A 23,592-nucleotide genomic window follows, 5' to 3' on the forward strand; every position below is an offset into this window, starting at 1 on the left:
GATAAGATTATCAGGTGATGATCTGGTTGTGGCTGTTGCGATGAGGCGGATACAAACACACATGAATGGATAAAAATAAAAATAAAAAACATTTGTGTACAGGGGGTTTGTCCCCTCAAACCTGACTTAGAATATTGTTAATATCTTTCTTAATTAACCATTAATCTTTATGCTCCCCAGTGAAAGATTAGGATTTCCACATCTGATTGATTTTCAGGGTATTGCCCCCATCAATTGAATGGTCGAATAGATGAATGAGTTGGATGGCTAAATGTAAGCCCACTTGTACGAATCATAGTTCAAAATCAGATAGATTACACATGCATAGAAAGGCCAAGGATATCTACCATGTAATCCATAGGAAATGTGTCATTGTACCAAGCCACTTGAAGCAGGAGTGAAACTTAGAATTCAACAAGGGTACCAACAAGGTAGAATTGAGGTAGTGCATTTTCTGGCAGTGCTTTTTCACTGTTCACTTCTACCTGCTGTTAGAATTGAAGTAGGAAAATTGGTATTAGGCTTAAATCCCATTTGTAACTATCTTTAAAGTAATATTTGCCCCCTACCGATAATTAAACTGGTTCGCTAGGAGGTTGCTGGCAAATTCACTTTCAGGATAAATCAAGCCACTTTTTTCATCACAAGAATAGTGTCTACTGCAAAATTGAAGAGAATACCCCCCAGAAATTCACAATACACTTATCTGTCCACGCTTCGCCTAAGTAAAAAATTAAAAATCGATTTTATATGAAGAACATAATTTGATCAAACATCAATTTTTGAAAAGCCTATTTACGATACGAAAGTAGCGAGAAGGATATTTTTAAGAATGAATAAAAAAATAAAATAAAAAACCATTCCTGATTCATTCCCTTTGATCAGGAATGGCTTTTTATAAAGTTAGAAATGACACTTGGAAACTCTTGAATGCTGCTATTTAGTCAACCTGAACAGATACACACCCATAATTACATGTCCTTTCATAGCGTCTCTTGATTTGGTTTTACCTTTTCACACCACATTATTCACTAAAAGACTAACTAGTCACTAAAAGGCATCATGAGACACAACCAGGAGTCAACAGAAGACAACCAAGAACAACAATCCTTTTATTTGGAAAATTCACAACACCCGTATCCAGGTTTAACTCAAAATACCTTATCACCTCCAACTGGCCCAGTGGTACAACCCTTTCTTTTATGCCTTTCGAATTTTCGTTTCTATTGCTATCCTTGAAAATTTTCTTGTGAAGATGGGCCGTAGATTAAGTTAGCTGACCATGGTTGTAGGCGACCCATTCTCTAATTTTTCTTTTAACATTTTAAAAAGGTTTTAATTACCCCATCACTTTGATTTTTGGTGTTTGATGAATGAAAAGTTAGGATCGTCATAAGCAAATGCCATATGTACAGTATAGAACTTGGATGGATTAGGTTTCCCGTTATGATAATGAAACTATCATTACGATTCAATCATTTCCTCTCAATTGAACTGAAAAATGAAGCAACGTCAGTTATGTGCAAAAATTCCTGTAAAGAGGATGAGAGGAAAACCAAAAAAGACATGGATTGAGGTAGTGAGAAGGGATATGAAGGCTCGTTCACCTACTGAGGATAGAACTTTATGCAAAACAAGTTTCTTAAATCCAACTGTAAGTGGTTCAGATAAGGCTATGATGGTAATGATTATTCTAATGAATAACCGCAACTCAATTTAGTTGTGCATCCACATGCACCCTAAGTGCGATTTTGATATAATGCAAGGCCCTGCATCGCAGCTACTATGTAGGCCTCAATCCCACCATCAGATAGCATACATGCCAAAGATCTGGCCATTCATCAAGTAGTGTAAACTGTGAACATGCCTGAAGCAGTTACCAGGGTTAAAAAAAAAAAAAAAAACCTCTACTGATTAGGCAAAACACACGTGTTGAGAAAAATGGGCAGTTGGAAGAAGAAAACGTCCAACCATCCAAATTCAACAGATTTAAATAGCTCACTTAATGAGTCTACTGCCTTGATTTTTGGCATATGGCATGTTCGGATTGTTGCACTACTTAATGAAGGGCTCAGATCAATCAAACATGTTCCATCCAATGGTGAGAACCAAACCCCACAATCTACCAAGAACCCCCCCTCACCCCCCACATTCTAAAGCACTCAACTTTGCCTTAATCATCATTTGTATTAAATATAGAAAAGAATGGTAGGATATTACAATGGGATGTAAAGTTGTCCTCATTCCTCTACATTAAAAAATGCTCTAGATGTGTTGAACAAATACCCCATGCACCTCATGTGATCTGTTAGTTGATCTAGCATCAAGTAGATCTAGCTTGAAATTCCATGCCTTTTGTCTTCAACTACAAATTCATGAACATCGCCATCAATTTCAATCAAGCTAAGAGCTCTCCCCTTTCTAATCCCCTTGTCCTTCATCAGCTTCCTCACCCTCTTCACATCATCCCATCGGTTAGCCTCACAAAACATGTTTGATATTAATACATACAGCCCTCCACCATCAAGAGGCTCCAACTCTAGCAGCTGTTTTAGTACTTGCTTTCCAATCTCCATATTGCCATGAATCCTAAAGGCCCCAAGCAGGGCACCCCACACAACAACATCAGGCTTCATTGGCATGTCTCCTAACTCGACTGCTTCCTGCAAACACCCCCCTCGTCCTACAAGATCGACCATGCAAGCATAGTGTTCGATTTCTCGAGGAACCCCATAGACAAGACTCATAGTATCGAAGTAATGTCGACCAGTGTCCAAGAAACCGCCGTGGCTACAAGCACATAGCACGCCGACAAAGGTAATCCCATCTGGTGGTACACCATCATTTTGCATCCTGGTGAAGAGATCAATAGCATTGAGAGCGCGGCCATGCATTGCCAGGTCTCCAATCATAACATTCCATGACACCACATTCCTCTCAGACATCTGTCTAAAGAGATGTAAGGCAACATCTATAGGACCACATTTCGCATGCATGTCTATAAGCGAGTTACATAATGTGACACTAGGTTGTATGTTGTTATTGCGAATATACATGTGGGTTTTCTTTCCTGTCATCAAATCACCAAGTTGGCTACAAGCTGTAAGAACACTCACCAATGTAGCCTCATTGGGTTGAACTGCCAAAGCTTCCATCTCGGCAAATAGATCGAACACTTTTTGAAATAGTCCATGTTGAAGATAACAAGAAATCATTGCATTCCAAGAAACTACATTTTTCTCTGACATCTTATCAAATTCACAACGTGCAAGATCCAAGAACCCATGTTGAGCATATGCCCCCACCATGGAAGTCCATGAAACCACATTCTTCTCAGGCATTCTATCAAACAATGTCTGAGCAGAGACCAAATCCCCACACTTGGCATACATATCCACCAAAGCATTCTTGACAAATAAATCAGTTTCCACCTCATTTATCTCTATGTACAAGTGTAGGAATCTACCCATATCGGAATTACCCGTTTCTGAACAAATAGAAAGGAGATTAACCAAGGTAAAATTGTCAAGTTCCATACCTGAATCCCTCATGGCCCGAAAAAGAGAAAAAGCTTCCTTGCAGCAACCCACTTGAGAATAGCCACCAATCATTGAATTCCAAGAAACAAGACTTCTCTCAGAGAGATCATCAAACAACTGGCGAGCAGATTGAATCAACCCACAAACTGCATAAACATGGAGGAGCGCATTCTGCACGAAAACTTGCGATCCGAACCCGAGCTTGACCACATGAACATGGATTCCAATCGCTTCCATGAAAGCAGATTCGAGGGAGCAAGCCTTGAGAACAAATGGGAAGGTGAATTTGTTGGGTGTGAAGCCCGCCCCCATCATTCGAGAATAGAGGAAGATCGATTCTCTGGGGTTACTGCTATTAGAATAGCCTCTTATCAAGCTATTCCACATGAATCAGTTGGGTTCAGCTATTTGATCAAAAACCAACTGGGCATGGCAAAGATAACCCCTTTGGGAGGTGGCGCAGAAAGCGATGAGCTTTCCAGCCGTGAGGATTTCTTTAAGATATTCGATTCGGATGATGTGAGCATGGATTTGTTTGAGTTCTTTAATGGATGTGCATTTGACTAGAAGGGAATGGAGGTTTCTAGACCATTTGGGCATCTGTAAGTGGGATCGCAGTTGTCAGTCCTGAATATTTCCTTCATCTTCTTGTCCAATAGTAACCCTCATTACTCTCTCTTTAGAGGTCGAATTTATATTACTTCAAGTCATTGGAATGGTAACTTGTCAAGCTTCCAAATGGGACCAGAATTGCCTAATTCAGAGACCGTGAGATACCCCAAAAGCACGTTGGAACTCTTCGATCGTCATTTTTCAATATGGATTGTTAATCTTTCCAAATCGCGCAATCCATTGGAGATGCCCATAATTCCATCGTTTGATGTCGGATTGGGTCGATTATAATCATTACTTCACATACAACTCTTAATAATGTACATAAATCCATTTGATATGATCAAGGAAACAACAATGGGAACAAGTGGATCATGCACCCTATAACGGCGTATGCATTCATTGACAATAGTAATACACCCAAAATTCATAGAAATGGTCAGGCTAGCAACACTATGATGCATTTTGGTACCAGTACAGAAGTTGATGAAAGGTAAGGGTTTTCAGCATATATTTTTGTTTGCTTGCCATTTTCATAGATTACTTTCCTAGGAGAACAGGATGCGCTGTCCGAATAACAAGTTAAGACCTTCCAATTCTCGATCTCTCATCCCTTTCTTACCTCTCTGTGTGATTTGGAGCATATAAAGTGGGAAAACGAAAACTTGCAAAATGTGGATTTTGTTTTCTTTGCCGCCCCAAAAGTGTCTTCTTCTTTTTTTTTTTTTTTTTCCTTTTTACTTGTTTGTATGGATTAGTCTATTTCTCTTTATTTTATTTTATTTTGAAAAGGTTCTGTTTTCTTTATTTTTATGTTGATCAGTAATAGAAAATTTTGAATAAAAAGAGAAGATATGATAGGACTGCTACAACAAAGTAACCCAAAACAAAAGACCCAAATAATTGCATCAGGTCCACCATGGAAGCACCACGAGCCATGATTCACATTATACCCAAACGGCACTCTTAATTAACTTCTAAGCTTAAGAGTCGTGATACAGTAGTTGGACTTAGATTTTGGGATTTAGATCAAGAATCATCTCAAGGGCAGACAGAGTAAGCAGTGGGAGCAAATCCATAATCTCAACAAGGAGCATCACATATCCCTACTAATGTGGGGCTTTGCCTTTTTATAAATTAAAAAAAAAAAAAAAAAAAAAAAAACAATTGAAAGGAAAACTGAAATTCATTAAATTAAAAAAGGGATATGAATTCCTGAAACAAAGGTAAGGGTGACTTGCCCCAGAACAATCAAGCTCAATCTGAAGCGGATCCTAATAAGGTTCTTGAAGAGTAAAGAAGTTTATTGGAAGTTCAAATTATCAAAAATGTTGTTTGAAGTTCAAATTGTCCAAAATGCTGTTCGAAGTTCAAAATCAACAAGGAAAGATAAAATCACATGGGATTACTCACATAATCTAATTTCAATCTTATACCAGTTTAGTGCTCTATCTATATCTCACATGAGAGTGCAGGTTACATTTCAACAATCTCTAGAGTCTAGACTAGAAGTCCACTGGTCTGTTATCAAATTGAATTGTAACATTTAGCAAAAAGAACGGAATTATGATTTTCTTTGTAATCATTCATATCGAAGGACTAGGATCCAATTTGCAATTGCAATCACCTTCCTCTCAAGTTGGAGTTGAGATGACAGTAAATGCAATCTGAGAGCTGCTTGTCAAGAATACTAGGAAATCATTATTTTTGTTTTCTTCTTTTTAGAAAGATTAAAGCATTGTTTATGTTTTTCCTATTAATTAAAAAGACTGTTCACGATTCATTCACTTGCACACCCAAACACAGCCTAGACATGTAAAAATACAAAAAGAAAGAAAGAAAATGTAACTGCATACAATTAAGTTTGAGGACACAAATGAGGACTTGAAACACAACAATTAGCTTAATGCTATTGAGAGTCGCAGGATTTGATTGCAACACGTAAATAGACCACACAATGCATGTTTGAAAGTTAAGTCGCAACAAGCATCCTAACACCACTGAACTATATTGTATTAGGGTCATCACACAATCTACTTCCAACATCTAAGTCTTGACAAGTGGGCTGCTATAGGATATTATAAAATCATGCTTAAAACATCTAAAATTAACTTTAGATAGGATGCTCATAATTAATGAGTCAAATTTCTGAACCGGATTCCTCACAAACAATAAGTTCCACTCTCAATTATTCCCCTATTGTGTGGCCTATCTAATTTGTTAATCAAATAAATTTAGGTTTTTAGATTGGGGGAGTAGGCATTTGATAGGCATGGTGGACATCCGTTATACATCATAACTGGGTGCAGAGCCCCACAATTTAAGTTGTTTAGTTGGACTATATACAAATATTTTCAAATGAGAAGTGATCCAGTGTACCATAAGTTATAGCCATGTAGTTGCCAAAGTTCAGTCTAGAACATATGACATTTGAATGATATAGTAAGCATAGAGCAGATTTATGCCTTGGGTTTATATGGTTGCGTGTGATGTGTTAGCATGTGGATATGGTTAGTAGAAGTGAATTACATGCAGTTGGATGATGCTGCCATCTTATGAGGACTGAACACCTACATTCGGTGGTATGTTAACTTCCCCTACTAGTTGGAACCCATTTTTTCAAGTATTTTCGTCTGAAAATGTATGATAATTTCATGGTGAAAATTCTTTATTGAAGGCATAAAAAATTTTGTAGCCTACAATGCCCTACAGTGGTCAGGCTAAGCCAGTGCCCCCCACCTGCACAGAATGCTGATTTGAACTAAATAGAGATTATTTAGTGAGCAAACAAAACACTATTGAATTGAGGCAGCAAAGCTTACCTGCTAAGTAGGATGAATAAATTCCATTCTCTATCAAGATCACCTGCCCAAAGGAAATAGAAATTCCATTTCAGGAATCAGGATCAAGCCTCTCTCTGCCTCAGGTGGTTAGATTGTACGAGGGCTCCATTTGGAAAGATTGTCTGAGTGCTGCATTTGGAAATTACTTGATTTGCCAGGGTTTGAATCCGATCAGCCAAATTGCAATCAGTATAAGAATCTCTCTCCTCTTGGGAGGTTTTCAAGTCCAAGGCTAATTATGCAGTCCATGGGACCCGGAAGTCCATGTTCATGCCTTGTTGGGGAATGTCTCTACCAACTCACTTGAGGAGAGGAGCTAGAGACATGTTGGGCAAGTTCTTTGACGTTTTATTTGGAGTCATATTAATTCTTATGATTGCTTGGCAAACAAGTTGTCCATGGTTTGTCTCGGCAATTTATGCGCAGGCACCGGGAAATTGAAGGACAACTATTCTTTAAAACTTGATCATCTATTATAGGGTGTTTAACAAACAATGAACATAATAGCTAGTTGAAGAAAACATCGATGGCATGGCTCAGACATGCTATCCAGAACATGACTTGATGCTAAATGCTTACTCCTTGTGAGTGTAGAAGGTGAGACATGGGATGTTTATATGGGAATGGTTAGTGTTTGATTGAAATTATGAAGCACTACGCTAGTTGTAAACTTGTAATGGCATGTGTTCTTGGACCTGTTCGTGAGTGGACATTGGAAGTTCGTCTGTCATTGCTTGGGTCCTCGATAAGCTAGTATCGTGGACATTGGAAGTTTGCCCGTCATTGCTCGGGTCCTCAAATAGATTGTGATCAGCTAGTATTGAACTAATAAAATTCTACATCGATCTCCTCATCTCTTGGCTAGAGCTTGTAGCTTAGTAGTAGCCAGCATGTCTTAACATTGGGGTCTCAGGTTCCAATATCTTTCCCGACTAAACTAGTGAACAGGTTTTCACATTGGCAATGAAGATCATTGAATATTTCTTTTCTTCCCAAGATCATTCATGGTAATTGAATCTTGTTCACCTTTGAAAAATTACTGATATTTCCGCTTAATTCCCCTCAGAAGAACTTGACAGTCCAAAATTCCAAGGGACAAGACAGACGTGGGTTTTGCTCAACAACCACGGAGGCTAAAAGTCATCCATGCAATGAACAGAAATGGCAAGACACCATACAGCTTCTTTGAAATTTTACAACTAGAAGCAGCTTTCCATGCTATATGTATATTAAGCTGCACATTGTGCAAAAGACCCATGCAGAAAATTGGTCAACACAAAACTGCTTTTCAATTTCTGACCATCGCAACTTCAGCATCACAAAACAGGATAGTCTCATCCGCAAACTGAAGATGAGATACTTGAAGATTGCTACGATCCACACTGAACCCCCTCAACAGACCTTCCACTTTTGCCTTTTCAATCATACGCCTCAGCAACAATCACAAACAAAAAAGGTGAGAGCAGATCCCCTTGCCTCAACCCCGAGAGCTCTTGAAAAAGCCTTTTCTCTTTTCTTCAGGTATCTTCTTCTGTGGAACTGCATCCATAGGAACAACGCCTGTCTCTAAAATGGAAAAAACATGTAGAATCTATCGTGATTAACTTGTGGCAAAGATCTTTTTCATGAACGTTATATCGTTGGCAAATCAGTCAATCCCCACAATCAGATCTACGTGTTACCAAAAGTCATGACAGGAACAAGACCCATCTCTGAAATGGTGAAATCTCATAGTGTCCCTCACGATGATCTGCATCCCGACAATCTTGGCAATGAACTTGATAGCATTATGGCAATCTCCGCATATCCTTAAGTTCTTGAATACCCGAATTGTCAATCCCCCATTCGAGTTAAGGATTCCAAAAGCAACCGCAAGTCTCTCACTGTGGCTAATCAAACCCTCTTCTTTCTCCTCTTCATCTACATCCTGCAAAGCAAAACCAGTGTTGGGCACATAACCCATGAGTCTCATCTTCTCACCCAACTCATCAAGAAAACCATAGATTTCATCGCTCTGGGCACTTCTCTTATCGCCTGCGGTGAAAGTGTATACTTTATCCTTTACTTGAATCCAACTGCACCCAGGCATTTTCATAATGCCTCGGTCTCTCATCAATTTCCTAACCATTGACGCATCATCCGGTAATTTGGCCGCCACAAAAATGTTCGATAACAGTATGTAGTTCCCTGGGTTGTCTGGCTCAATATCAAACAGACGTTTTGCTGCAATTGCTCCTAGCTCGACGTTCTTATATACTCTACAGGCACCGAGCAAAGCTCCCCAAGCTCCAGCAGTAGGTTCGAGTGGCATCTTTTGGATAAATCCATATGCCTCTTCGAGGCGGCCTGCCCGGCTAAACACATCAACCATGCAAGAGCAGTGATCTTCATTAGGTTCAACCCCATGGTCCCTGCTCATCGAATTAAAGATAGCGTGACCTTCATCAACAAGCCGTGAGTGACTACAACCAGAAAGAACACCCGTGAAGGTGACAGAATTAGGCCTAATGTCTGAACCTATCATTCCACGAAAAAGTGACAGAGCCTTGACACCATGTCCATGCATCGAATTTGCCAAGATCATGGTGTTCCAAGCTACTGTATCTTTTCTAGGCATTCTATCAAAAGTTCTTCGAGAAATCCCCAGGTCCCCACATTTAGCATACATGAAGACCAAAGCCGTTGCAATGACTACATCCTCCATAAAACAATGCCTAAAGCTATACCCATGAATTTCCTTGCCCCCTCTTAGGCTTTCCAAACTGGTGCAAGCAGGCATGACACTGGCGATAGTGAATTGGTTAGGCTTGAACCCAGAATCTTGCATTCGGGCAAGCAATTCAAATGCTTGCTCATTCAGTCCATTCTGCGTGCACCCAGTGATCATAGCATTCCATGAAGCAGAATTCACCTTAGCCCCTTCTATTTTCATCTGATCAAAGAGCTTGCAAGCTTCATTCCAGTCCCCGTTCGAGAAATATGTGGTTAGAATCACGTTCCATGCGACGACATCCCTCTGAGGCATGTTATCAAAAACATTCCGCGCTTGCCACGTGCTTAAGCATTTAGCATACATATCCACAAGCCCGCTATTCACAAACACATTATCTCCCATCCCATTCCTCACCACAAACCCATGAATCTCTCTCCCTGCATTCAAAGCTTTCAAATGCGAACAAGCAGGCAGAATGGATGACACTGTAATTGAATTCGGTCTCACTCCATTCAGTCCCATTTCACGGAGAACCCATAGAGCTTCTCTTGGAAGCCCACAATTCCAATAACCAACAGCCATCGAAGTCCAAGAAACCACGTCTTTAACAGGCAGATCATCAAAAACTTTCCCCGCAGCTTGAATGGAGTTGCATTTCCCAAACATATCAATCAATGCATTTCCCAAAACAAGGTCTGAGCCAAACCCAAATCTAACTGCATCTTCGTGAATCTCTTTCGCTTTGATAAGATCTGATGAAGCCGTGCATGCCTTTGCAGCTGACAACAGAACCAACCTATCGGGTTTGATTTTCTTGTTTCGCAATTCACGGTAGAGTTTAAGGGATTCCTTCGGGAAGCCCCACTTGGTGTAGGCAGTGATCAAGATGGTCTGCGTACGGAGGTCAGGTTCAGGAATTTGATCGAACAGGTGCTGTGCGCGTTGCAGATCACCAGAATTCACATAAAGTTTCAAGAATTTGAGGGTAAGATGAGAAGGACGGTTGGGGGGTAGCTTTGAAATCATGTAATCTTCGGATTTTTGCTGATATTTTGGATGAATTTATGAGGGGAGGTGGCGGGGAATGGTTAGAAAGGAGGAAATTGTAAGGGGTTGTTGACGTCAGTTTCGTCTTTTTCCTTGGGGCCTGTTTAGATGCCTGTAAGTTGGGTAAGTGGGAAGTGACTTACAGGGAAGTCACTTACAGGTGGTGTTTGGGGGAGAAAAATCACCTGTAAGTAACTTACAGGCAAAACTACCAAAAAACTGCAGGGAGATGGGGTGCGAAGTCACTTCCCTGTAAGTCACTTACAGGCTCAACGGTCGGATTTTTAAAAAGAGGGGAAGAGGGAGAAACGCACCAACCCACCAACCACCATTATAGCCATGAAGCTCCAGCCAATGAAGAAGAAGCACCAGCCACTGAAGGAACTCCAGCAAGCCTTGCAGCAGTTCAGCCAATCCACATCCTACAACACTATTACCGCATCAGAGCTCCATTATTACCGCACCAACAACCGCCATTTACCACACCAACAACCACCATTGATAAGCTTCCATAAAAAGGGAATTGAAGGTTTCGTCTCTCCATCCCAAGCTCTCTCTCCCTCTCTGCAATCTCTCTCCCCCTCCCTCTCTGCAATCTCTCTCCGTCTCTGCAATTACCGCCTTCCGTCTCTTCTCCTCCTAAAACGGTAGGTTTCATCAACCCTGTTTTTCTCCTTTGAAAACGGGAGTCGTTTGACGTTACTCTGTAAGGCACGCTCACTTATGCGCACGTGCGCATTTGTCACACGTGTGATGAACCTCTAATCCGAACGGTCCATGTGATGCAGCATCCCATGAAACCATTTGGACCAATTTTCGCCCTGATTTAAAACTCTGTTGTGCCATAGAAAAGAGAGATGCAAATCAAGATAGGAAAATGTTTTCTTTTATCATGGCCTATCAATGTTTTAGATCAAAGTAAAAGTTGAGTCACGGGGTTTCATGGGGGGTTCTTCATCACTTGGACCGTTCAGATTTTGAACTCAAATCGTTCTCAAGAGAACTCTTGCCCTCTAGTGCGCGGCTGAGTATTCCGCGGGAAGGGATTGCGTGCTGAGTAATGCGTAAATTCTGTGGCATCCACCATAATATATTATTTGATCCACACTGTCCATTCATTTTAATATTTAATTTCAAGTCCTAATCCTAAAAATTAGTTATATCCAAATATCAAGTGGACCACACCACAGGAAATAGTGTGAATTGCGTGTATACTGTTGAAAATTTTGTTTGGGGGGAGGGGGGGCCACAGAAGTTATTGATCAATCTGATTTTTTTTTGCCCTTCATGCAGGTGTTTGTGATCTCATGAACATGCTGGATGACAAATAAAGATCACTATGGGCACTAAAAAGGTTTCAACTGTCCAAATCAGTATTTCCACTGTTTCTTGTGGTATGGTCCACTTGAGCTTTGGATATGCTTAAATTTATGGCTCAACGTCTACATTTAGATGAAAAAAATGGATGGATTGATTGGATAAACCGTATACATTTACAGTGGGCCCAACTGAATTTACTTAGTATAATAAAAGTATACCAGCAACTCAGTACGAAGTTTGATTGCGTTACTAGTGACACGGTGGTGGGTGTTACCCCTGCCGTGGGCCTATCTTGATGATGTGTTATATATCCACTCCGCCCAACCGTTTCTCCATCGGGGATTTTAGGCGCACCTTGTTTGTGTTGCCAAGTTTTTCATTCGAGGAAGAAATTGCATGTTAAAATATGCTAATATGCAGCAGTTTCTAAAAATCATCATCACAGTTATGCTTAGTGGTATGTATTTGAATTCTAAATTATTTTTAGGACCAAATTACAGTGGGGCCAACAGACCCACTTTGGATCACTAAAATATGGGCCCCACTTGTATAGAAAGGGAGTGATGTAATAAGATTTATATGATCCTTGACCCGGCCAGACCATTGTTTATTAGATTAGGCCCACAGTGGATGGGACCATGGTTACAAAATCTCTTGATACAACAAACTTGACATTTCTAGATGGTTTGGATTTTCTAGTTTGGATGGACTGTGGGGCATTTGCATTCATAGTAGAAGCCCATTGAGATTTGATTGGTAGGATGTATGCTGTTGAAAAATTTACGGGCCAAGTATATACTCCGTCCATCTTAGACAGCAGATAGCCCATCAACCAAATCTTATGATAAGGTCAGGCATACACACAGAAGGGGAAAAACAAATATAAGCAACCTTACAGCGTAAGTTTTCATTGGCCAGCCACCACAGTTTCCTTATATGGGCCCATCATGATGTGTATACTTTATATGGGCACATCATTGGCCAGCCACCACAGTTGCCTTATATGGGCACATCATTGGCCAACCACCACCGTTTCCTTATAATGTAGTCCACTTGAAATTTGGATCAGCTTCATATTTGGGCTCATGCTCTAGAATGAGTTGGCAAAATGAATGGACAACATTCATATGCTACATATATACCAAGGTGGGCCCCATGGTCAAGGCTGCCCTAATCCACTCGTCTTGTGTAGAAGCCCATTGGGTGGGGCGATGCTTAAGTGGATCCTAACTATGGGCCCATCATTATGTATGTGCCTTACATATATTTATTAGGTGTGGGTACCCTCACAATACAACTACTGGGTGATTTTTGGGGCATTCTCATCCTTAGTGGAACTTAGTAGATTGATAGTGTGGGTGACCGAACTATGGAATATTGTTTTAAAATGCCATCATCGTATGATTCATCTTTAAGTTACTAATCATTTGTTTCAATCTTTAGCTTATCTTACTATATATGTATTATTTGATTTTTAGATCTATTTGCAAAATGGATTCGGATTCCAAGATGAATTTTCATAGGGCTTGTGCATTAATGGCTATTTGGCTTGATAAAAACAATATGTTAAAAGAATAACAACAACATCAACGAAATTGGACAGGCGCGTAGGCTGCGAATGCGATTATTAATGGACTGGGGCTGACGTTCTTCAACTATATTTGTATGCACAAAGATGCTTTCTCTAGCCTTCGTGATATGATACAAGAAAAGAGTAACCTGCAAGGCATATTTGGCGTATCATCAGAAGAAGAGTTAGTAATTTTTCTTCATATAATTAGCTATAATATTAAGAATCGTGTTAGACAACATCATTTTAACCATTTCGGGGAAACAATTAGTCGTCACTTTAACATAATACTTAATACAGTTGTACTTTTACAACGCGATATTATAAAACCACCCAGAAATGGTGTACCACCCAAAATAATGAATAGTACGAGATTTTTTCCGTACTTTAAGGATTGTGTTGGAGCTATAGGTTGCTTACATATTCCAGCGATGATCAGTATAAAAAAGCAAGCCAAGTGGTGTAATCGAAAGGAATTTATTTCCAAAAATGTGTTGGCAAGCTGCTCTTTTGATTTAACATTTCTATATGTACTAGCGGGGTGGAAGGAATCGGTATCAGATTCACAAATACTAGCAGACGCTCTTAACCGACAACACAAATTGATTGTCCCAACAGGTACTAATCTAAGTAGACATATAGATATGTATTTATTTATTAATAAGTAGATTAAATTTACATGACTTTTAAGCTGTGTTTTTTTATGAGCAAATATTACTTAATAGATGTTGGTTTTGCAAATGGTCAGATCTTTGGCATGTGTGCTATCTGATGGTGGGATTGAGGCCTACATAGTAGCTACGATGCAGGGCCTTGCATTATATCAAAATCGCACTTAGGGTGCATGTGGATGTACAACTAAATTGAGTTGCGGTTATTCATTAGAATAATCATTACCATCATAGCCTTATCTGAACCACTTACAGTTGGATTTAAGAAACTTGTTTTGCCTAAAGTTCTATCCTCCGTAGGTGAACGAGCCTTCATATCCCTTCTCACTACCTCAATCCAAGTCTTTTTTGATTTTCCTCTCATCCTCTTTACAAGAATTTTTGCACATAACTGACGTTGTTCCATTTTTCAGTTCAATTGAGAGGAAATGATCGAATCATAATGATATTTTCGTTATCATAATGGGAAACCTAATCCATCCAAGTTCTATACTGTACATATGGCATTTGCTTATGATGATCCTAACTTTTCATTCATCAGACACTGAAAATCAAAGTGATGGGGCAATTAAAACCTTTTAAAAATGTTAAAAGAAAAATTAGAGAATGGGTCACCTACAACCATGGTCAGCTAACTTAATCTACGGCCCATCTTCACAAGAAAAATTTCAAGGATAGCAATAGAAACAGAAATTCGAAAGGCATAAAAGAAAGTGTTGTACCACTGGGCCAGTTGGAGGTGATTAGGTATTTTGAGTTAAACCTGGATATGGGTGTTGTGAATTTTCAAAATAAAAGGATTGTTATGTCTCTTGGTTGTTATCTTCTGTTGACTCCTGGTTGTCTCATGGTGCCTTTTAGTGACTAGTTAGTCTTTTAGTGAATAATGTGGTGGAAAGTTAAAACCAAATCAAGAGACACTATGAAAGGACATGTAATTATGGGTGTGTATCTGTTCAGGTTTACTAAATAGCCACATTCAAGAGTTTCCAAGTGTCATTTCTAACTTTATAAAAAGCCATTCCTGATCAAAGGGAATGAATCAGGAATTGGTTTTTATTTTTTTTATTTTTTTTATATATATTTAAAATTTTAATTCATTCTTAAAAATATCCTTCTCGCTACTTTCGTATTGTAAATAGGCTTTTCAAAAATTGATGTTTGATCAAATTATGTTCTTCATATAAAATCGATTTTTAATTTTTTACTTAGGGGAAGTGTGGACAGATAAGTGTATTGTGAATTTCTGGTGGGTATTCTCTTCAATTTTGCAGTAGACACTATTCTTGTGATGAAAAAAGTGGCTTGATTTATCCTGAAAGCGAATTTGCCAGCAACCTCCTTGCGAACCAGTTTAATTATCGATAGGGGGCAAATATTACTTTAAAGATAGTTACAAATGGGATTTAAGCCTACTACCAATTTTCCTACTTCAATTCTAACAACAGGTTGAAGTGAACAGTGAAAATGCACTGCCAGAAAATGCACTACCTCAATTCTACCTTGTTGGTACCCTTGTTGAATTCTAAGTTTCACTCCTGCTTCAAGTGGCTTGGTACAATGACACATTTCGTATGGATTACATTGTAGATGTCCTTGGCCTTTCTATGCATGTGTAATCTATCTGATTTTGAACTATGATTCGTAGAAGTGGGCTTACATTTAGCCATCCAACTCATTCATCTATTCGACCATTCAATTGATGGGGGCAATACCCTGAAAATCAATCAGATGTGGAAATCCTAATCTTTCACTGGGGAGCATAAAGATTAATGGTTAATTAAGAAAGATATTAACAATATTCTAAGTCAGGTTTTAGGGGACAAACCCCTGTACACAAATGTTATATATTTATTTATTTATTATTATTATTATTATCCATTTATGTGTGTTTGTATCTGCCCCATCGCAACAGCCACAACCAGATCATCACCTGATAATCTTATCACAACCACTCTGGATGAATTTTAAGTGGGTCAGGTTGTGTTAGAGCCTAATGGGTCATGGGTTGGATTTGGTCTTGGGCTGAGCCCAAGCCCGAACACGTGAGGTCTATTAGTCAAACCATCAAATGACCATCTATTCTCTGACAAAAAAAATTTCCATTCATTGAATCAAGTGGTCACGGTGGAAGGGTCAATCTTCATATTTCTATAGAAAAAAAAAAATGTTTTGATTGGTTTTTCATTGTCATCCAAACACCAGGCCCCGGTTTTTGTATATATTTTCTTCCTTTTTTAATTTTATTTTACCATGTCCATGTTTCTCTGTACAAGCAAACATGAATAGATCTCTTAGCATTTTGGTCCTTATTTATTTAATGTTGATTTTCCAATTAGTCAAGGTTAGTCTTTTTTATTTGTCTGTTACCGTCTAATTTTTGTTGTGCCAATAATATTATATGAAGGCTGGAATAATAATATTGAGACTAGTCCCATTTCCACTGTTCTTCTTGTGGGCCCTGTTGATTGATGATTTATCTGAGTCGACTCTAACCCAGTTAAGTTCAATACGATTCAACACCATAACTCAGTAGTGCAAATAGGCTCGACTCAGATAAATCAGTTAAAATGAGTTAGTTGGAGTCACTGGTTCTGAAAAACTAAGGTGGGTCTGACCGTTGATTGGGTCATGGCCTGAATATTGCTTCAGTGGGACAATCTGAGGCGACTCTTGACTGGTTTGTGAGTCTATTTGGACCCGACACCAATTAGGCCCGACTTGGACAAGTCACTACCGACGTCGACGTGTGTAGCACAGTAGCAGCTTGAACGAGTTGGTCTGAGTCTCTGAGTGAAAAAAGAATTGTGGGTCCCACCGTGATTTATGTATTTTATCCAATCCGTCCATCCATTTTATTAGATAATTGTAAAGCTTGAGCCCAAAAATGAAGCATATCCAAGGCTCAAGTGGACCACACCATAGGAAACAGTGTGAATTGAACGTCTACCATTGAAAAATTCTTGGGGGCCATAGAAGTTTTTGATCAAGATGATATTTGGTTTTCCCTTCATCCATGTCTGTGCTATCTTATGAACAGGTTGGATGACAAATAAACATCACTGTGGGCCCTAGCAAGGTTTCAACGGTGAAAATCATTATTCCCACTTGAGCTTTTGATATGCTTCAATATTGGGCTCAACCCCTAAAATGAGCCGGAAAAACGGATGGATGGCATGGATAAACAATATACATTCATAGTGGGCCCAACAGAGTTTACTCATTACGCAATCCAATTTCCATATGAGCCCTCCAATGACAGGACCTTTAGGTTGTTTAATGTTCTGCAATAGTAGTTAGTTCATTTGGATTGCATTATTGATCAGATGGTCGAGATTATTGTTTTTGGCTATGACTCTTAGGCCCATCTTATTAAATGAGAGAGATTGTTATGTCCAATCCAACCAGTGGATTGTTTTCATCTTGAAATGCAAGCGCTCGCACTGAGCCCCAACCAGATCCACCCATCAGGTGAGCCACACTTGCATTTATTTTAGTATATGGGCAGCTATTCATTGTTTTTTTTTATGTTGCGGCCCACCTGATGATTGGATCCAACTGAATTCTTTTCATCGGGGGATTCTGATGGCAGATCAACATATTGGACAGGTTGGATGTCATCCGCACATGACAGATTGGAACATATCTGATGGTTGGACAGTAACTTGTCATCCAACTGGTTGGACATGAGGCTGTCTCATTAAATGGTTCAGACACTTGCACTTTGTAATGTAACCTATATTTAAAATGCATGATTTGTATTGGTTTGCATCCATAATGATGGCTGATACATCCCCCACGCAATGCATGTGAATTGAATGTTTGTAAGCATGAATGTTCTTTTATTAATATTCTATGGGGAAGTTAACATACCACCGAATTTAGGTGTTCCGTCCTCGTAAGATGGAGGCATTCTGAAAAACCACCTGAATATTCGTCATTAAAAATATTAGCGACGGATAAATTCCGTCGCTAATAAGGAACATCGTTGACATGCTATTTGTGAGAAATTAGCGACGGATTTGGTCCGTCGCTAAAATCTCTGTAAATTTTAATAAAATATCCACAAATTTTATTTTTATTTATTTATTTATTTTTTTGAATCTTACACCTGATAGTCATTCAAAAAATAATTTACATGATTGTTTAATAAGAATCCCATTCACAAAATTGGTAACAACTCAATTCAATAAAGAGGAAATGGCCAAGTGGGGCCATTTGAATGGACTACTACAAGTACACCTTTCTTTTCAGATAATTCAAATCAAACCATAATTAAGAAAAATTATAATAGACAATATGTAACCTGTAGGACAAACAAACCATCTTTAGCCAAAACGGATTCGCAACAACCGAAGAACTCTTCCATGTATTCATGGCCAACTCCTATCATCTCACTGCAATAAAAATTTTTTTTAAAAAAATTCACTAGTTGGGGAATGCAATTTAATTGTCTGTTAAAAGCTAATGGAGTTTCAGCAGTTGCTGAGAAATCACCATGATATAATCCTGCATTGGCTGATGAGTAGTCAATCATCATGTCGATGAATCCAATGGCCTTGGCTGCATGGCTTTTCAATGGACCTGAGAGTTTTCATCAATGTGAAAAATGTCACAACAGGGAGATACTCTAGCAAGTACCATGTCTCAGAAAATAAAAGTATGAAGATAACATTCATACCAGCAGATATTGTATTAACTCGAATCTTGTGGCGCCTTCCTGCTTCAAATGCAAGCACCTGCCAGATCAGAAAATGTTATAAATACAGCCCCATTTGCTTCAGGAAAATATATATTTTGCATTGAAGGCAGCAGACCGGCCAGCTACAAAAATCTCACCTTGGTATCACTCTCTAGAGCAGCTTTAGCTGAACTCATGCCCCCACCATATCTGTATGCATTAATATATAAAGAACAACACAACAATACGAATCCTTTTTTTAATAGTTCTAGTTTACATGGGCTGCTAAAATCACAGGGTGTGTAAATCAAGTTACCCAGGAATGATCCTTTCGGCAGCAATGTATGTGAGAGAAATTGATGCACCACCTGCAACATTACATGGACCACATGTTCATATGGTAAGTTGACTGCACATACATACAAATATAGAGGTTGGCTAGGCAGCCCATCTACACCAAGCCACAAGTTCCAACAAGGCACATGGTGCCAATCTCAGCCATTCATCAAGTGGTCCCACAGTGCAGATGACCCTAGCTAGCCAAAAAAATCAGGCAGCCCGCTTTTTTTTTTTTTTTCGTTTTCTGAGAAGCTTGCCTGGATTCATTATTGGAACAAAATGCTTGAGCAATGACAAATAGGAATAACTTGATGCTGAAATCGCTGCAAGATATCCATTTCGGGATGTCTCTAATAGAGGTTTACTAACCTATAAAGGAAATTACAAGATAGACGAAAACAACAAACATAAACATGAGAAGGGGTATGAATAATATAGTTACTACAATACCTCTGGGCCATTGGTGAGAGAGTGCACAAGGATGTCAATGCTCCCAAAGTCATGTTTTACTAATTCAGCTACTTCCCGCGAAGGTGTCAAAACTGTGTTTGAATGAAAAACAACATAGTGGTAAAGGTCATTGACAGGGAAGACCTAGTGCTAAATCAGGAAGGAAATTTTCAGGATCTAACACGCATAATCACACAAAACATAGCAGTGTATAAGATAACGATTTGTTAAACAAATGCAACAAATGAGGTACTTAAATTACCCATGAGAATAACTCACAGTTTGGTTTCATTCATTTTCAGGTAGTTAAGCAACTGCAATGGACATGTAGCTGCAATTTGACATAGAACCTTGGATAATACTTCAACCATTTTCATTATTTTCGGTATTATAATTGTAGTTTTGATGTTATTATGATTAGATCATCATCATCTAAGCCTTATCCTGAATAACTGAGGCCACCTACATGAATGCTGTTACGCATTCCAACCTATCAGGGACCATATCCTCAGTTAAACCATAGTTCCTTAAGTATTTTCTTACTACCTCCACTCATATCCTTTGGGGCCTCTCCCTTAGAGCCTTCAACTTGAACTGACCCACTCCTAATTGTCACAGTTCTTGGTTTCTTGCTACCTCCACCCATATCCTCCACCCATATATATATATATATATATATATATATATATATATATATATATAATAAAAAAGAGGTAAAAATATATTTATTTCCTATATATGTTTAATTTAAATCAATCAAGCTAACACATGTTATCCATCATACAAATATACATTTAATATATTTTTATAACCCTATGATGTTTCATACCTAAGTAGACTGGGTTTTACATCATAGTAGATTGGAATAAATTAGAGAAAAAGAAAGTGATTGCCGTTGCACTGGGGAATGCTAATGCGGACCTAGCTGTCTTTCTTCTTTTCAAACTATAGAATGAGAATGACTCTCAGGAATATAATTTAAAAGTGCCCTAAGCTTACACTCATAAGCTAAGAATACTTGTTTAAGATTAGAATCACTCATCAGTTAAACCCCAATTGGTAGATTTCATGGCTCAAAATTGAGGTTGATGGGATCATTAGGTCGGCTATCCATTGTAAAGATCCAATTATATGCCACCCAAAAAAATAAGAATTCATGTGTGGCCCACCTGATGATTTGAACGAAATTGATATTTTGTTATCTTAAAGAATTGATGGGGTCGGGTGCACCTGTTGGAAGAGGTGGATGGGTGTTGGGGCCATGATGTTGGGTGTTAAGGCGTACGCAGAGGCGCTGACGTGTTCGGTGGGCCCCACAGAGGTATTTTCAGAGAAATCCACCCCATCCATTGGATTCAGGACGAAATTTCGGTCAAGAATGAGTGGTTTTGAACGTCCATTCATGAGGCCCAAAGAAGAAATCATGCCAAAATTCATTTTGAACGTTGTAGGAGTGCCTGTTTGTGGCCTCTGTATCGTGCACATGTGCACGCTTGGATGTAAAATTTTAGCAAGGGTTTATAGTATTTGAGGCCCTCTACACGATGGATGGCTTGGATCATCCGAAAAATTACACTGTGGGGCCCACTACCGTCCGCAAAACGGACGTTGTCCGTTCGTTACGCAGCGCGAAACGGCTGCTGCCGTGTTTGGGAAGGAGAAGCGGGTTAGCGCTGCTGACCCGCGTCTGTTGGTTCGGTGCGGCTCGGGTCTACGTGTGCTGTGCACACACACATCACATACGGGCCCCACTGTGATGTGTTTCAACAATCTGATCCATCCATTCATTTTCCCATCTTATTTAAACCGTCGAGACCAAAGTTGAGACAGTTCCAGATATCAGGTGGGCCCAGAATCAACGGTTTATGGGCTGATCTGTCAGTTGGGGTACTTCCATAGTGATCCAAGGGCTGAAATTTGATATGTACGGTTAATTTATGGCCCTCAGGCCATGTATGAAGTTTTGAGCCAATCAGATGGCAAGAACTATGTGATCTTGCATTTTTCACCAATTTCGGGCCTCTTTAATGTGAATGGCCTGCTTTCCTCGGATCCTTGATGCATAATTCCATCGATCTTCGTCTCCTGGAGTCCGTCCCTTGCCTTGGGTGTCATCAGAGCGTTAAATCCATACTTTTAGTACCCTTTTCCAGTCCAAGGTCGTGAATACACCCTGCATCACAAACATGATTAAATCAGGCCTTTAAACAATACTATGTTTGTAAATCCAGGTAACAACTGGGTCTGATATGCAATATTTGACCCTCAACACAACCCCCAACCAGCATTTTGCTAGTCCCGAGCAAAATATACGAAAAGTAAGTTGAGAATTACAGAACAATTTCCAAAAAAACTCGAGTGATTTTTGCAGAGTAATCCAGATATGAGAATTCTCAGATTCATGAATGTTGGCATTACTTGCTCTTGAAATCAAGTTCACAGTAAACTTCATAATCAAGCTCAAATATTAATCCATTAATTTGAACGATTTTAAATATTGAGTTCCATGAGTGTATAGTCCAATCTCGACTTGTCAACATTAAGATTCACCTTGATATTTAAGGATATCATTGGTAACAAATAAGAGAAATCACGATAACCCAACTTGGCTTACATCTATTTTTTTTATTCTTTTAATTTTTGCCTTTTTTTTTTTAATTAGGAGTAACGCCAAGAAGAGGGATCAAATCCTCATCTACAGGGAGCAAACCTAAGATAAAGACTATACACCCAGCTTTTTCACATATCATTCATGGGGAATCGAGTCCTCACCTATAGGGAGCAAACCTATGGTAAAGACTGTTCGCCCAATCCTTTTAATTTTCTCAGGCCGGTTCTGTTCATGCTTAGTGATTACCACGTTAATCCTTCAATATCAGACTGAAACCTTAACATGCAAGCGAGATGTGTCTTGCGAATTCATGACTCAATCAATATTTACAAATTCTAAAAATGGATTAACAATTCAAACTTAGCTGTAAAATTTAATAGATAACTGAATCCAAGAGTCATGAAGTACCAACATCACGCATTTTGAAATTCTAAGTACCCTAGATGGCCATCAAAATCACTTTGGATTCATCAGAAATTCTGAAAAATTAAAAATTTTCACAACTTTTGCTCAAGACCAAGAAAACACTGATTAGGAAACTTAATCTCCCACCCCCAACCAAAAATCTACATTGTCCCCAATGTAAAAAAGAAATAGACATGCAATGCACATGAGACAACGGAAAAATAGGAGTGATGGAAAGATAGTACCTGGACGAAAGAATCAAGAGGCTTTCCAAAGATATCTACGTAAGAGCGGGTCAGCACAAGAGAGAAACCAACAAAAAATAAAATAAAAATAACAAAAATAAAATCCTACGTACACCACTTTCGTAGGTGCTCTCGATTGCATTTAGCGTATGCAACAAGCCTTTAAACCCCTAGGTTACCCCTAGTGGACGAGTTGTAGTCTCGTGAGGGTTTGCAGTAATGTTACCCACAAACATTGAACTAACTAATGATAAAAAAAAGTGAAATGAAATGAAGAACTGGGTTGCCTCCCAGGAGCGCTAAGTTTACCGTCTTCAACTAGACAAGAATGGACCATGAATTAATCAATCTTGATAACCTGGGTCCGCCAAAGACGAGGAGATTAATCACGTAAACAGGATCGATCGAGGCATGGACATATCCTCTGAATCAAATTTCTCGACAAATGGTTTCAATCGATGTCCATTGACTTTAAACTCCTTGCCATTGTCGGGATCTCTTATCTCAACGGCCCCATATGGAAAAACAGTGACAACAATGTAAGGG

General features: G+C 39.1%; 3 protein-coding genes across 3 annotated transcripts; all 3 read right to left on the reverse strand.

Annotated features, from left to right (window-relative positions):
* Nucleotides 1–2,167: 2,167 nt before the first annotated feature.
* On the reverse strand, nt 2,168–4,107 carry LOC131228982 (pentatricopeptide repeat-containing protein At2g22410, mitochondrial-like). The gene has a single exon (XM_058224831.1). It carries the CDS (start codon nt 3,924–3,926, stop codon nt 2,334–2,336), a length of 1,593 nt encoding a protein of 530 aa, XP_058080814.1. The 5' UTR covers nt 3,927–4,107; the 3' UTR covers nt 2,168–2,333.
* A 4,442-nt stretch (nt 4,108–8,549) lies between these two features.
* Nucleotides 8,550–11,426, reverse strand: LOC131229482 (pentatricopeptide repeat-containing protein At1g20230-like). Its single transcript, XM_058225446.1, has one exon. The coding sequence runs from the start codon at nt 10,731–10,733 to the stop codon at nt 8,673–8,675; it is 2,061 nt and encodes a 686-aa protein (XP_058081429.1). The 5' UTR covers nt 10,734–11,426; the 3' UTR covers nt 8,550–8,672.
* A 6,974-nt stretch (nt 11,427–18,400) lies between these two features.
* Nucleotides 18,401–19,757, reverse strand: LOC131229024 (enoyl-[acyl-carrier-protein] reductase [NADH] 1, chloroplastic-like). The gene is made up of 6 exons (XM_058224882.1): nt 19,593–19,757; nt 19,313–19,364; nt 19,155–19,206; nt 18,997–19,054; nt 18,813–18,899; nt 18,401–18,712 (listed from the first exon to the last, which is right to left on the reverse strand). The coding sequence occupies exons 1-6, from the start codon at nt 19,600–19,602 to the stop codon at nt 18,705–18,707; spliced, it is 267 nt and encodes an 88-aa protein (XP_058080865.1). The 5' UTR covers nt 19,603–19,757; the 3' UTR covers nt 18,401–18,704.
* Between the last annotated feature and the right edge of the window lie 3,835 nt (nt 19,758–23,592).

This window comes from Magnolia sinica, chromosome 16 (genome assembly GCF_029962835.1).
Source record: "Magnolia sinica isolate HGM2019 chromosome 16, MsV1, whole genome shotgun sequence".
Taxonomy (NCBI): Eukaryota; Viridiplantae; Streptophyta; class Magnoliopsida; order Magnoliales; family Magnoliaceae; genus Magnolia; species Magnolia sinica.